The 15393-nt window shown below is 38.3% G+C and overlaps 1 protein-coding gene across 1 annotated transcript in view; it reads right to left on the reverse strand.

Moving 5' to 3' along the window:
• The window catches only part of SHQ1 (SHQ1, H/ACA ribonucleoprotein assembly factor), a 113881-nt gene that overhangs the window by 54451 nt on the left and 44037 nt on the right, over positions 1 to 15393 (reverse strand). Inside the window, exons 8-9 of the mRNA XM_045022675.1 lie at positions 4767 to 4921; positions 2835 to 2888 (exon numbers count right to left, since the gene is read on the reverse strand). Coding sequence (XP_044878610.1) covers positions 2835 to 2888; positions 4767 to 4921 — 209 coding nt within the window. The remainder of the gene's footprint in view (positions 1 to 2834; positions 2889 to 4766; positions 4922 to 15393) is intronic.

The following is a 15393-nucleotide window of genomic DNA, read 5'->3' on the forward strand; positions in this document are numbered from 1 at the left end:
CTGAGAGATGTAAACTCAATCAGGGGCCTGTGGATTCTGCAATTCTGCAACTATGGAATTTGGGATATTTTTCAAGATGCCATGAAATTCACTATTTCTGTCACGAAATCTGCTGTTCTGCTGCAGCCAAGAGCCTAAGATTTTGTCTTCTGTCTGCAACCAGGCTGCAGTTGCTGCTTGCTTCCCATCCTTCTGCACAAGGGGAAGTTAACTGGATTACAGTGCATACTCCCTGCACTGTTGTTTGACGCCAGGTGGCAGAAGATTGGGGAGCCAGAATTACAGTCCAATTACAGCCCAAAGAGGAAGCCAAAAGTGCAGACTGGTGTAGGCTATGAAGCCTGGAAAACAGTGCAGCAGTCAAGACCTATTGAGCTGCGGAGATGAGAGGCTGAAGCAGGCTACAAGTACCTGCCTTCCCTGATACAAATTATTATTATATAATATGTATATTGCCATAGTGCCTAAAGGGCATAGCCAGATTAGACCTCCCATTGTGCTAGGCACTGTACAAACACCTAATAAATGACAGTCCCTGCCCACACATGGCAAAGGCGGTCCTGAGCTGGGCTATCAAGAAAACACTGCAAGAGCTGAGTTTCAGTGCACCGAATGGGCTTCCAAAAGAGTACAGGGAAAAAAATCCATCCTCAAAAACAATCACTGTAAAACATATTTAAACACATTTAACCTGAAGTAGTTCTTTTGTTTTTTAAAATCAGACCCATAGCTGTGTGTATTTGTGTGGAGATGGGAAGAGGGAAATGAAGAATATAGTAAAGTGATGAAATAAATTAGTGTTGCTATGGAATTTAGAGGTTGTTGCCTCAGAATTTAGAAGTTGCTGGAGCAGAATTTGAGCATTGCTGCAGTTTGGTCCCATTGTAGTACACGGGACTGATTATAAAAATACAGTATGAATTAGTCACACTTCAAAATGTGAAGAATTTACTAATTTAACAATATAAAAAATATTACAGAAGCAAATTAAATTCACAGAACTAGTAGGCCCAGATGTATTTTGACAAAGCCTCTCCATTCTGCTTTTCTCATTTTTGTGTTTAGGTAGATTATTAAAATTTACAAGATTCCCGCTCACAAGAGTGGCATGGACACAGCATCAGGTTTATGCCCTTACAATTGTGGAGAAACTCCTTACTATGGGTTTTATTATTATAGTATCACTCGGAAGAACAGTTTCAGTTCCCAATGTGCTATAATCCTTGTTTGATGGCATAAACCAGTTTTTAGGAATCAGGGCAGCAGGGTGAAGTAAAATATGAACATTTTAAGTAGATATAACTTGGCCTGTCAATTCTGACAGTATCCTTTCATAGTGCATCGCTTTACATAATACACTAGCTTCCATCATGTCTTTGTTTAAAGAGTATACATTTATTTGGTTTAATATTTAAATGTTTCTGTTATATATAAAAATGTTATAAAGACATACATGTGCCTCTTCATAAAATAAAGTTATTAATCTGCCCCTTAGTAATTTGCAAACCTGGTGATCCATAATGATTTTGTATTTGAGTATCACTACAACATTTGACATACATATCTTATGTTTTCTGTCAGCCCGTGCTCAGGATGAGAGGATTTTCTAGCAAAACAAATGCCTCTCATCCATATGTTTTTATCTTGACTGTTCATCAGTCATTCATTAAAAAGGGACTTCTAGTCATTAAAGCAAATTTGCATAATACTGCAATTTGTGTGTACTCTTTATTATATTTGTTCTTGCTTCCATTTTCCCATGCCATGATTACCTTCTTTGACAGAAATAAAGTTTAATGTCTTAAAACCATTTTAAAATCAAAGAATTTAATAAGAGAAACATGAAGATAGAATTACAGAACTGTTTTAAAGTAATACATGATCAGTATCCCTTCAAACAGGTAATATGCTTGTGTTTGAGAGCTCAGTGTGACAAAGATAATTAGAATAATCCTAACACTAATTGCCCATTAAAATAAAGCCACTTGCCAGTTTTTGTAGTTAATTTTTAAGGTATTTTTCAAACATTCAGATTGACAGCTGCTGTCTTACCATCCAATGCTGCTCTCAGTCAGTGAAATAGGAAGATTATCTCTGGCTTTTGTTCAAACAGCTGGAGTTTTATACTATTATTTTCTAGTGCTATGAATGTGGTTGCACTTAATATGCCTACTTGACAAATATTTTACTGTATTACAGTATCAAGCTGGTAAACGAACTACTATTTTTTCATAACAGGAGGAAAATCCTAGTTTAGTCAGACCATAGATTTGCTATAATATCCTCACTGACATACCACAAATCACATCCAACCAGATAAGTAAGCTTTATTAATTCAAGGAAAAATATTTATGTGGTAAGAAAGATATATTTAATGCTTCTTCAGAGTGTCAGTCCAGTCCATGAGAGCAAGAGAAAGCACCTGATCTTGTTCTGGCTTACTTATCAGATTCAGACATCTTGCCAAAGTATTTGTTTCACTTTCTCTATACTGCTTCACTTTCTCTTTCTGTTCCACTGAATGGATATTACAGTTTGCTCCACAGTGGTGACAATGATATCAAAACTTTACCAGATATCTGTGTAGTCCAAAAATATCTCACTTACAATAAGCTGAGCCTGCAAATGTATACTGCACTTCCTAAAATATTCATTTTAAATAATTCTGTAGTCAGTTTTGGAAATTACAACATGTAATTAATTAAAATAACTACATACAGCAAAAGGAAATTTAAAACATTCAATACATCTATAGTTATGAATGAGCAGAACATAACATACAGTAATAATGGTATTTTAACCACCAACACTAGAGTTCTTGAAATTCATCTTACCTCAAGCCAGCACAAAGTTGCACTCAGTTTCCTGATATTCCATGATGACTCTACCTGATTTATTTTTTTGGGTGGGGGTGGGGGTGGAGGGAAGAGAAATAGAATAAAACAAATATTATTTAATTCAACATTCAAAATTGCTGGCAAACTATATTCAAATAATATTCTGCCAGTAGTAATTTAAATATTTAAAATTGCAAAGGTTAAAAATATTTATTAATATGAAATAGTAACGTGTGTATTTAAATGACTGGGAATATCTAGCTTATGCATAAAGCCTTTTGAAACACAACAGCAATCAGAGAAAAACTGCATTTTAGTGGAATTCTCTCTCAATAAATACACTTTCCTCCAAGCAACAGCACCTTGAATGTCTGCCCAATGAATCAACACAGCTCAAATTGAAATGCCTCTTTTTCCTGAAAACTGTTCAAGGTTTTTGGCTTCCAAAGGGTGATCTAAATCCAGCAGTGCATGTACAGTGTTGTTCTTTTTAAAGCGTAGCAGATTCATGGGATTTGTAAGGTAGTATGCTCTAGTGGAATGAGAACGGCTAGGAGCCATGAATTCCTGAATTATAATCCTAGCTCTGATGGAGATTTGATTTGTGACCTTGGACAAATCATTTAACTTCTGCATGTCTCCGTTTCCCCATTTAAAAAAATTAGCATAACAATATTTATTCCCTTACCTAACAGGGCTATTGTAAAGATAAAGTTGTGTGTGTTTGTACAGCACACTGAAAATATCAAGTGCTATATTAGTAATAAGTATTATTATTATACCATTGAGCTGTACAGACCTGCAAAGTTCTGCACACAATTCTAATGTCTATCCTTAAAGATTCACTCCAATCAGGAGAGCAGGACTGTTTATCTGTTCCACTCTGGTAGCAAAAAAAATGGGAAGGAACAGCTCTCAGAGAATATCAACACCGGCCTCCAGGGCACCTTCCTGGCCAAAGTACAGCTCTATGCTGTCCCCGCTCTCTCAATCTGTGCCATGGGGGGGGGGGGGGAGGGGGCGGCGCTAAGGCTGTTTTGGGGAAGGGAGGAGAACATAGCTGAAGAACACAGTGCTCTGGCTGTTCTGTTTCCTATGGCCCACCAGAGGCTATGGGAAACAGAACGTAAGTAAGGGGAGACTTATGGTTACTCTTACGCAGGGGAAGGGGAAGCCTAGAATACCAGAGGTGCAAAGCGACCTTTCTCCCTCCCCACAACCAGTGGTGAGCTAGGGGAAAGGGAGTACTCAGAATTGGGGCCAAAGTTTTCTGTGGCTACTTTGAAGGTTTCAAAAGTTTTGATTTAGTTTACTGACTGTTTCCCATAACTAATACCTGTGCTCTAAGAGGCATTTAAAAACAAAACACAGTTTTAAAGCTTCAAAGCTATGGAATTCCCTGAACAGAAGCAATTCAACATAGCAGCTTCTGTGGAACTCCAGAACCCCGTCCTTCATCCTAAACGCCCACCAATGACATTTTACATAACCAAACACTGTTGTTACAAACAATTCTAACTATTAAAACTACCCATAAAAAAAAATTTAAAAAACCAGTATTAAAACAGCTGTTCTTTGATTTAGTCCCTATCTGGATAATCAAGTCGTAGCATAGCAGTGACCTATGAAATAACCTGAAGTGATTCATTTGTTTTTATATCTCCTGCACCACACCCTCTTTCCTTTTTGCTCCCACAGCTGTGGGATATTTCAGACCTGTAGCACCAGCATAAAATTCATTTGGAATTATACCAATTCTAAGATGCTGCCCAACAGGCTAATCTAGAAATTTAACATTTCAATCCTCACTTTTTAAATACTGGAACAAAGTCCACTTTAAAAGCCCTGCCTTGTGGGGGACAATACAATGTCTTGTAGACAGGCAGCTGAGACACTTCTAAAGTTTCATTAAGGAAAAAAAATACTTACATTTTTGTCTCCTTCAGTAATGCAAATTTCATAGCAGTATGCCAGAAGGATATCAATTAAACTGAAATACACTTGATGACGGGTTCTTTTATCTAGCAGGTAAGATTTATTTGTGAATTTTCTCAGCTGCTCTTTCTCTTCTTCTGACAAGGAGACTAAAAAATGTAGAAGGACAACAGATTACAAATTAAAAACCAAAAGGTTCCTTTTACGAAGAGGTATACTTCTTCCACAAACCCATGAAAGCAAACTGGTTACCAATCACATATTTAAAACACTGCACATCTCAGAGAAAAAGCTTAAATCATTCTTACTTTGATTATTATCAATCTTTTATTGAACACTTATTAACTCGACTTAGGGCTTACCTACACGGGGAAGTTAGTGTGCAGTAAGCCAGGGTGTGAATTTAAAGCACAATAGTAGCTACTGCACACTAACTCCCTCTGTGGACACCCTTACTGTGCACTAAGAGTGCCCTCAGGTGGTTTAATGTAATACACTTCCAAAAGGCATTAAGCTAATGAGCACAAAGGCTCTGTCAGTGCACACTAAAGTGCCCACACAGGGAGTTAGTGTGGCATAACTTGTGCACACCAGATACTTTGTGGGCTTTCTCCCCATGTAGGCAAGTGCATAGGCTCTTAGAATTGCCAATGCCCCAATCATGCAAGTTACTCTGTTTAGGCAGACCCATGTTAGAACCCTTCTGAAAATACCAGGGCTCAGTGAGGTTGCAGGGGTATCCTGTACAGCGCTCTATGCAAAATCAGAGCCAAAGACAGTGACTGAACATTTCTGCAGTTCTTACCAAGGAACCTAGATATTAGCATTCCCAGAGCAGTGGCAGGATAAAGAAATGATAAGAGAAAGAACGAAAATAAGGGTAATTCTGTCACTCTGAACCCAGTCAAGTTTGATTTTAGACCTGGATAAGGTTTAGGAGCTGTGCTGGTTGTATTGGCTGACAATCTCCTCCCAGTGTTGAATGAAGATCAAGAGCGAAATCCTGTCCCCACTGAAGTCCATTTCGCCATTCATTCAGCCTGTCACCCCCCGTGTTCATACTAATTTTTTTCTGTCAGCTGCTTTTGATACTGGTGCTCTCAACGGGTCTGCAGACCTTCACGGGAACAGATGGGATTGGCTCTAGAACAGCTATTCTCCTTTCTTTTTTACATTATCCAGAGGAGAGGACTGGGCAATTGCCCTTCTGAGCAGAGGATTTGCTGGCACAGGGTTCTATTTTCTCTCTTCCTGTTCACTATGGGGGCTGTGAGGAGGGTTTACTGGGGAGGCATGGTATACCTGCCTTCAGCATGCTGTCAATACCCTGCTCACTCTTCAAATCACTGGAGATGTCTGACAACTGAAAAATTCACCCAGAACCAGAGCCCACGGAGATTGGAATTAGATAAGGCTAGGTGGTAGAGACTAAACTGAGGTAAGACTGAATTATTGGAGTTAAGTAACAGTAAGCCTAAAGGAAAACTGAAGTTATTACATACTGCGAAAAGTACCCCAAAGCTGAGCACAATTACATTAGCGCCTTCGAACGAGGGAGCAAGCCTGCCATCTGTGACTCAGGTTCACAATTTGAGTGCCTTTTTTGTTCTCCAGCTGCTTTCAGATGTCAGGTATCAGCAGCTGCCAAGCTCTCTTTCCATCACTTGTACTTGTCAAGAAGATCACGGCCTTTTCTTTCTGATATAGACATCACCAAAGCCAACTCTCTCTTTACAGTTTAAGGTTGAATTACACCAATGTGCTTCACATGAGGCTGTATCTTAAACCCATTCAGAATTTGTAGCTGGTAGAGAATGAGTCTGCCTGCTTACTAAGCATACTAAGAGGCTGCCGGCTTACTATATTATCAGTAGGGAATACAGTACACTCATACTCCGTGATTTGCATGGTCTGCCATTTTAGTTGTTGATTTTGAGTTCTAAAGAACTACGGTAAATTGTTTCAGTCTCAGCTATTTGGGGGGTCATGTTATTCCTTATGTATTAATGTTGCAGTTGCAACTTTCTGAGATGCTCAAGCTTAGAGCCATTAGGTTTAAACAAAAAATGTTCTGGTGGCAAGGTGCTGTCTGGAATTTTGGAACCAACTTCCTCCTTTGCTCTGACACCACTCAGATTTGATTATCTTCAATATATGCTACTTTTCCCATACTTTTCCACAGTGCAGGAAAAGAAGCTAATCTGTGTTGCAGGAAGCAGGAGAAGCCTATGCAATGGGTTGGGAGGTCCTTTTTTGATCACTTTGAGTTTTGATTGTATGTAGAATTATTATTCTGCAACTAGTGCACTGTTACAGGCACTTTTATAAATAGGAATAAATACAACATATACACTGTTCAGTTTTAGTCCAAGAACAGGTATGAATAACCGCATTTGCTGCCCTACTACCATCCTTCAAGTGTCGAGTAAAAATCATGTGTTCTGATTAGATGCTGGGAGCAGAATATTAAGAACATGTCTGGGTCCTGCAGATAAATGAAACCCAATATAATTTAGTACTTGATGTATTATGTTAGCCATTCATCATATCAGCATAAGATTTTTGCTGTTAGAAATTTTTTCTTGGAAAATCTATCTGAATCCAAAATTGACTGTAGTGGCACAATCTCTAGTGTACACATAGAAAATTAGTCCACATATAAAATAACACAAGTGAAAATTGTCTACTAATTTCTGCTCTCGCAAGACTTGTTTTTTAAAGGAACCCAAAGATAGTGTGTTATAATATTTCTGATCACTGCTTAAATGCAATGCAAAAAGACTCTGAAATTATCCTTAAACTACTGAAGAGATAAATGACTGACCAGAAATGATCCTTGTGCAAACATCAGGCTACATCAACAAGGAATCTCTTGTAAGTCAAATTAAGAAGCAAGGAACCTGATCTAAACATTTTCATTAAGACTATCTAGAAACTTTAGGTTTCAGAGTAGCAGCCGTGTTAGTCTGTATCCGCAAAAAAAAACAGGAGTACTTGTGGCACCTTAAAGACTAACAAATTTATTTTAGCATGAGCTTTCGTGAGCTAAAGCTCACTTCTTCGGATGCATAGAATGGAACACACAGACAGGAGATATTTATACATACAGAGAACATGAAAAGGTGGAAGTATGCATACCAACAGGCAGAGTCTAATCAATTGAGATGAGCTATCGTTAGCAGGAGGCAAAAAAACTTTTTGAAGTGATAATTAAGATGGCCCATAGAAGGTGTGAGGAGAACTTAACATAGGGAAATAGATTCAATTGGTGTAATGACCCAACCATTCCCAGTCTTTATTTAGACCACAGTTAATGGTATCTAGTTTGCATATTAATTCAAGTTCAGCAGTCTCTCTTTGGAGTCTGTTTTTGAAGTTTTTTTGTTGCAAAATTGCCACCTTCAAGTCTGTCACTGAGTGGTTAGAAAGGTTGAAGTGTTCTCCCACTGGTTTTTGAATGTTATGATTCCTGATGTCAGATTTGTGTCCATTTATTCTTTTGCGTAGAGACTGTCCGGTTTGGCCAATGTACATGGCAGAGGGGCATTGCTGGCACATGATGGCATATATCACGTTGGTAGATGTGCAGGTGTACGAGCCCCTGATGGTGTGTCTGATGTGATTAGGTCCTGTGATGGTGTCACTTGAATGGATATGTCATTCAAGCCGATGCCAGCTCTGTCTACATATCCATTCAAGTGACACCATCACAGGACCTAATCACATCAGACACACCATCGGGGCTCGTACACCTGCACATCTACCAACGTGATATATGCCATCATGTGCCAGCAATGCCCCTCTGCCATGTACATTGGCCAAACCGGACAGTCTCTACGCAAAAGAATAAATGGACACAAATCTGACATCAGGAATCATAACATTCAAAAACCAGTGGGAGAACACTTCAACCTTTCTAACCACTCAGTGACAGACTTGAAGGTGGCAATTTTGCAACAAAAAAACTTCAAAAACAGACTCCAAAGAGAGACTGCTGAACTTGAATTAATATGCAAACTAGATACCATTAACTGTGGTCTAAATAAAGACTGGGAATGGTTGGGTCATTACATCAATTGAATCTATTTCCCTATGTTAAGTTCTCCTCACACCTTCTATGGGCCATCTTAATTATCACTTCAAAAAGTTTTTTTGCCTCCTGCTAACGATAGCTCATCTCAATTGATTAGACTCTGCCTGTTGGTATGCATACTTCCACCTTTTCATGTTCTCTGTATGTATAAATATCTCCTGTCTGTGTGTTCCATTCTGTGCATCCGAAGAAGTGAGCTTTAGCTCACGAAAGCTCATGCTAAAATAAATTTGTTAGTCTTTAAGGTGCCACAAGTACTCCTGTTTTTTTTGTAGAAACTTTAGGTCAGTGTTCGAGTGGTGGTGCTGGTGGTGGTGTGGCAATGTTTAGCGTTTCAGTTACCTAATCTAGAAAACATTAAGTTCATTTCCTTAGAATTATTAGAGTATTTCTCATAGTTACATTGCGTAAACAAATTTCTCTTTTATGCATAAACCCCTTCTCTTTAACACAACCATGTCACATTCCTCCAACAAATCCAGTAAATCCAGGAAATGTGTGTTTACACTGGAATATCGCTCACAGTTTTTATACAATCCACATCCTCATGGTTACAAACAATCTTCTCCATAAGACATGTAGTCTCCTTTATCCCAGGAGCTTGGCACAAGATTTATCCAAACATACCATAAAACATTACAAACGTAATGGACCCCAAAGGCTCCAGCACACACATATACACACACACTCTCTTAAAGCATTAGACTGCAAATGGAAAAAAAAAAATTGTACATGATTCTTTTTGAAAATCTTCGATGTCTCAATCTGCTTCATAAGCATTACATGCTTTGATTTTAGTGCTTAGCAAACTTCTTTGTGAACTAAACATTTCTTAGGAATGAAGCCAGCTTATTTCTAAATTCCCAGAAATTCAAGCTTGTGTCATATCTTGAGAAAGTTGATCTCTTTCTGTTGCCATGGTTTAGTGAGAAATTATAATTTAGCAAGAATGATGGTAATTCAACCTTCATTCTCCATCAGTACAGAATGATTTAGCATCTATTCCTTATATCTAGATTTCAAAACTTACAAAGAGATCATCTTATAAACTTTTATTGACTTTTTCAGTGAATTACTGGTTCATTTACACTAACTTATCTATAAGCACACATGTGCAATGTTTTAATACATTTGAAATAAATTGATTTCTGAAAGAACATAACATGAATACATTTACATTTTGCTACGCTAGGGCGGGCCCTAATGTGATAACAGAAGCTGTTGCATCAGGGTCTCCACACTTACAGTAACATCAAATTGGAAAAAAACAAGTCACTTTCAAATTTCAACTAGCTTCCAATAGAGAAACCTCAGTAAGAAGCTATTCTGAGATCTATTGCAAAATTATGGATAAATGGAAATTCCACTCTATTGAGGCCAACATAAAAGAGCACAAACTATGTCAAAATGGAAGACGGAAAAGATGAAAGCGTAAGAGGGAATCTAAGGCTATGTCTCCATGGCTTGCAGCAGCAAGTCTCAGAGCTTTGGTCAACAGGCCTGAGCTACTACGCTTACAACAGCTGTGAAGATGTTGGAGTACAAGCTCCAGCCCAAGCTGCAAACCCACTCCCTCCTTAGGATTCAGAGCCTGAGCTCCAACATCTACACAGCTATTGTTAGCATGGTAACCCAAGTCCGAGTCTATGGTCCTGGACTCGGACGCTCGCTGCTGCAGTCTGCCACAAACTGCAGATGTATCCTAAGGGCAAATAATAAACCTTATCTTTTCAAGTCTTTGGTTAAGTATATCTGTGACAATCAGGGTCCAGGCACACAGGGCACCAGGCACCAGAGGGTCTGAACCCCAAAGAATAAGCAACTGAATCAACTGATTATATACAAGATTATTATACTACAAAAGTGTATTGAGTAAGGTCTTTTATGAAAGCTGGTGATATGTTGGTCATGAATATTATTGCGTGACGAAAGTATGGGTTGTGCATAAAGAGTTATGTCTGTGTGTTGGAAATATGTTCTTAAAATGTGTTTTGGAGACCGTGCATAAGTCAAGCCTGCCCTAGACAAAGCAATGTGGATTTACTTGTCTGACTGGCTTGATTACAGGCAAAGGACAATGAAAGTACATTTACATATAAGGTAAACAAAGGAATCAAGCTAATAAGTGTCAGCGGAAACAGCACTGTGGCCATATTCAGAGACAGAGTCCACACTCCCCAGGAAGTCTTCCTGGCTATGTAGGCAGAGCCAATGGACTTTGGGAAACATAAGGGGTGGAAAAAAAAGGCATTCTAGTTATCTATCACTTAGGGAACAAAAGGGACAGCACCTTCTGATTCTATGAACATTGGATCCTCTGGCCTAGAGGGTTAGAGATGCTAATAATTTGATGTAAGAAAGAAAATCACTTCGGCAAAAATTTTAACTTGCTAAAATTAAGTTTTAGTCTCTAAAAATGTTTTGTTTGCAACATGTATCTTTTTCTCTTGTTTTGTATCACTTAAACCTGTGTTCTTTATTAATAAACTTATTCTTAGTTTTACGATAAACCATTTCGGTGCTGTTATATTGAAGTAAACAATAAGTCTTCAGCTAGCCTAACAGGCTGGTGTGTGTACGGTCTCTCCTCAGGGAGCAAACTTAATTTCTGAGAGCGCCCAGTGAGAGGGACAGTTGCAGAGCGAAATCTCTGGGGAACTCAGGAACGGGTTCACCAAGTGCTACCTGCAAGTCAAGGTTTAAGACTGGCAAAGTCTCAAGGTGTTTGCTGATGAGGTGGACATTCCTAGTGGGGTAGGAAGCTGATACAGTCTAATCTTCAACAAAGCTCATTCTTGCTAAGGTGGAAGGGTAAAACAGTGGCTTATGGTTCTAGGCTGTCCTGAGGAGCGCATCAGTAGCATAGTCAATTGCAGGATTTACATGCTGCTTGCTGGTTGACTGAAGTTCACACTTCAAGCACTGGTAAATTAGATTTTTTAAGTGATTCAAAGTGATATGGCTGGGAACAAGATGATAAGGCTACAGTTTGTTGTTTTCTGTTTATTTTGGATAAATGAAATAGAACAAAGGAAAGCATAAGGTAAACAGAACAGCAGCAAGGGCAGGATGAAAAAAGAAACTTATGCCAAATACACCAGAAAGCAAATTAGAAGAGTTGTTCTCTGCAGGGAAAAGGTCGGAGTATGACTGCCTCCATGGAGTGCACCCAGCTCCCCAAAGCATATCTGCAGTTCCAGAGCCTACAGTGATGGGAGGAGACAGACCCTCCAGCTTATAACGGAGCCCAGGATGTATATAGCTGGAGAGAGAAAAATTGCAACTGGAAACCTTTCAGATCAAACTACAGCAAGAAGAGAGAGAAGCAATGCCAACATGAACTCAATATACGGGAACTAAAACCAGAAAATCCTCAAGCAGTAATCAATCTTCCCCAAAAAACACGCAGTTGGGAGACACTGAGCCCTGTCTACAAACAGATACATTGTATTAAGTAATATTTCACTACTGTAAAGAGACTGTGAATTACATAAAATTCCAGAAGACATGGACATCTCCCTGCTAGCGGCAAAGCTCTTCGGTAAAGCGTTGTGTATTTAATTAAATGGAAACTAAACGAGTGAATTGTTTTGCAAATATTTCAATGTACCCCTAAAATGTATACGTTAAGGTTTAGAATGATGAGTCACAGAGAATATGTATATACGATATGTGATTCAATGAGAAAACGGGCAAAGGGGAAAGGGACTGAGAATTATGACCATTTATTTGGCCTCTTTGCACAAGACTATTTCCTGAGCATATGCTCTAAGGAGATCAGAGAAATCATTTGGGATAAACCCCTGGGTTCTGAACAGGAAGCAGCAGATCTGGCTGATTCCTATGTACAATCAGAGCATCACAATATCAGAGTCTGAAAGTCTCCAGAAGATTGCTACCAGGCAATAAGAGAGCTATTAAGGAGAATGATATGTCAGAGAAGCTAAATAATTCCTCAGAAGCATCTGGCACTGCCCACTGTCATACAGAGGTAACTGGATTAGATGGACCACAGGTCAGCTCTGGTCTGCCCCAATAATTCCTGTACTCCTATAGTTGCACTACCTATCTCAGTGGAAAAAAGTAACAAATGGCAAGTGGTAAACGTAAACTGACTTTAAAAATGTTTACCACTAACAAAAATTAATTGGAGTCTGTATCTGAAAACTGCATTTTAGGAGGCATAAGTAAGAGTGTGTGTGCAATGAATACTACGCCTCTTACTGTTTATGTGAAGAGCAACGTAAACTATATAAAAAGGTGATCAAGCTCCCCAAGTCATAACAGTGAGAGGGCATGAACGATAGGATATGAAGAGGTATATGTTTTGAAGGGGACAAGAGTGTATCTTATAAAGTATATTCAACTGGAACTAATATATACAGAGAAAATTTAAGTTCACTAGAGGTTGGCAAAAAAGATTTGCAACAATTCCCCAAGGGTACAGTGGTGAGACATTCATTAATTTAGCTGATACAAAGTGCCAGGTGTTCTTAATAAAATTTCTCCCCAGAGAAAATATTTTTCTTCTAGTTGATAAATAAAGATCTTTCCATTTATCAAGGACTTTGAATTATAAATAACCCAGGCCTGAGACTGCTCATTAACATACAAAAACACCTATCTAGTTATTCATATTCTCTTTCTACTTTTTAAAAAATTCTGCATAATTTAAGTTTAGCAGAACAATAAATGCATAACTGCATTTTCTGCCACTTTAAATGTGTGCTATGCATGCTTCTATGTTACCAATGTGTTTTGTCTAACAATATTTTCATAGTATTTAAGGTTAACCTCTTGCAAAGTAGCATCATCACCAACTGTGTTCCACATACACAAATTTTTAAACTTGATTTAAAATATTTTATACATTAGTCAGTGCCCAAATGATGTGTCTCAATTTAACTACATGAGCATTTTTCACAGCTCAAAATGTAGGAGACAGAACAAAAATAAAGGTTATCATGGCAAACTCAGAACAAGACAAATATTACAAGAAATTATCAGGCACCTATTATAGAGCAACTTGATCATTTCCTTAAAAAAAGTTGTTTAAATTGAACTAATTAAAAAAAATACCCTTTCCTCAATGGTAACATGTATTGGAACCAGCAATGACATAGGTCTGCACAGATAGGGTTTGGTTTTGTGGGGGTTTTTTTTGTTTGTTTGTTTTTTGGTTGTTTTTTTTTTTTTTAGAGTGGCTGCACATTGTCAGGAACATATATGAATGTTTCAAATTGCTTCTTAATATTAGAGTCAGTATAGTTTAACATCTTTTAAAGGGAGGGAATAATTATCAAACAGTCAGAATGTTTCACTGTAAATTCTATTTCCAGTGTTGCCAATGACTTTATGACACTGAGCAAACTGCTTAACCTTCTTGGTGTCAGTCTACCCAGCTGTAAAATGGGTACAATACCTACCTCACAGAGCGGTAGTGACACTTATTAATTAATGCTCCTAAATCTTTTATATATTTTATTTATATAGCGCCTTTCTTGGATAAAAGGCGCTATATAAATGCACGGTGTTGTTAATAATCCTAACTAGAGGCCTGCTTCTGTGGGTGCTGAACACTTCCCCAGGAGTTGTTCTTCACCTTGCAGGATTGGTCACTGTATTTTATAAACAAATTTAAAAACATTTCCATTCTATCTTTGTAAAACTTGGACATGAAATTTTCACTTATCTCCCATTGAGATGTTACAGTGTTCATTATATTTGTAGTGTCAGTAACACCAGTGATCCATGCTGGTGTTACAAAACAGTCTATGGGGTAAAGTTAGCAAGGTTTTATGCACTAGTGAACACATTTCTATGGTTTTCAAAATTCTATGATATTATACAGCAACATGCATTATTATTGTGATTTCAATTGTGCTCAGACACTCCACTCAAGATCCTGGACCCACAAGTGCTAGATGCTGTACAACAGACAATAAGAAAGTCTCTGCCCTCCAGATATTCAACAACAAACCATATTGGGAACCTAAAAAATACAAAGCGCATTGAGTTAAACATCTTTGCTCATCTCCAGCCTCTGTAAATGCTGTGGTCAAGCTCATCTTCCTTGCCCATCGCTCCAAACACATTACCCTCTTTACAGTCCCTTTAATGCCTCCACATCCGTTTCAAACTCCTTGTTCTCAATTTCAAGTTTCTGCTAATGCCTCTACCTCTCATTCCTGAATATTCATCACTCTCCTGTTTCTTACCAAGTCCATCTCCCCCCCCCCGCCCCCGCCCCGCCCTCCTCTCTCCTCCAAGCATTTCCACGCCTTCTCCCATGAGGCCATTACACCTGGAAAGTCCTCCCTGAACCTCAACTTCTCTCTTCCTCCAAGCCCTCCCCAAAACTATTACCTATAAGATATATCAAAAAAGATATAATCCTTTATTCTCCTTTATGTTTGTGTCACCTTTTTAGACTGTAATATTTCGGGGGCAGGAGCTTGCTTTTCATATATATTAAAGAGCATAATAAATTTTGGGGTGGTACATAAATACTTTTTCACAATATGAAAA

Source organism: Mauremys mutica, chromosome 7, assembly GCF_020497125.1.
Source record: "Mauremys mutica isolate MM-2020 ecotype Southern chromosome 7, ASM2049712v1, whole genome shotgun sequence".
NCBI lineage: Eukaryota > Metazoa > Chordata > Testudines > Geoemydidae > Mauremys > Mauremys mutica.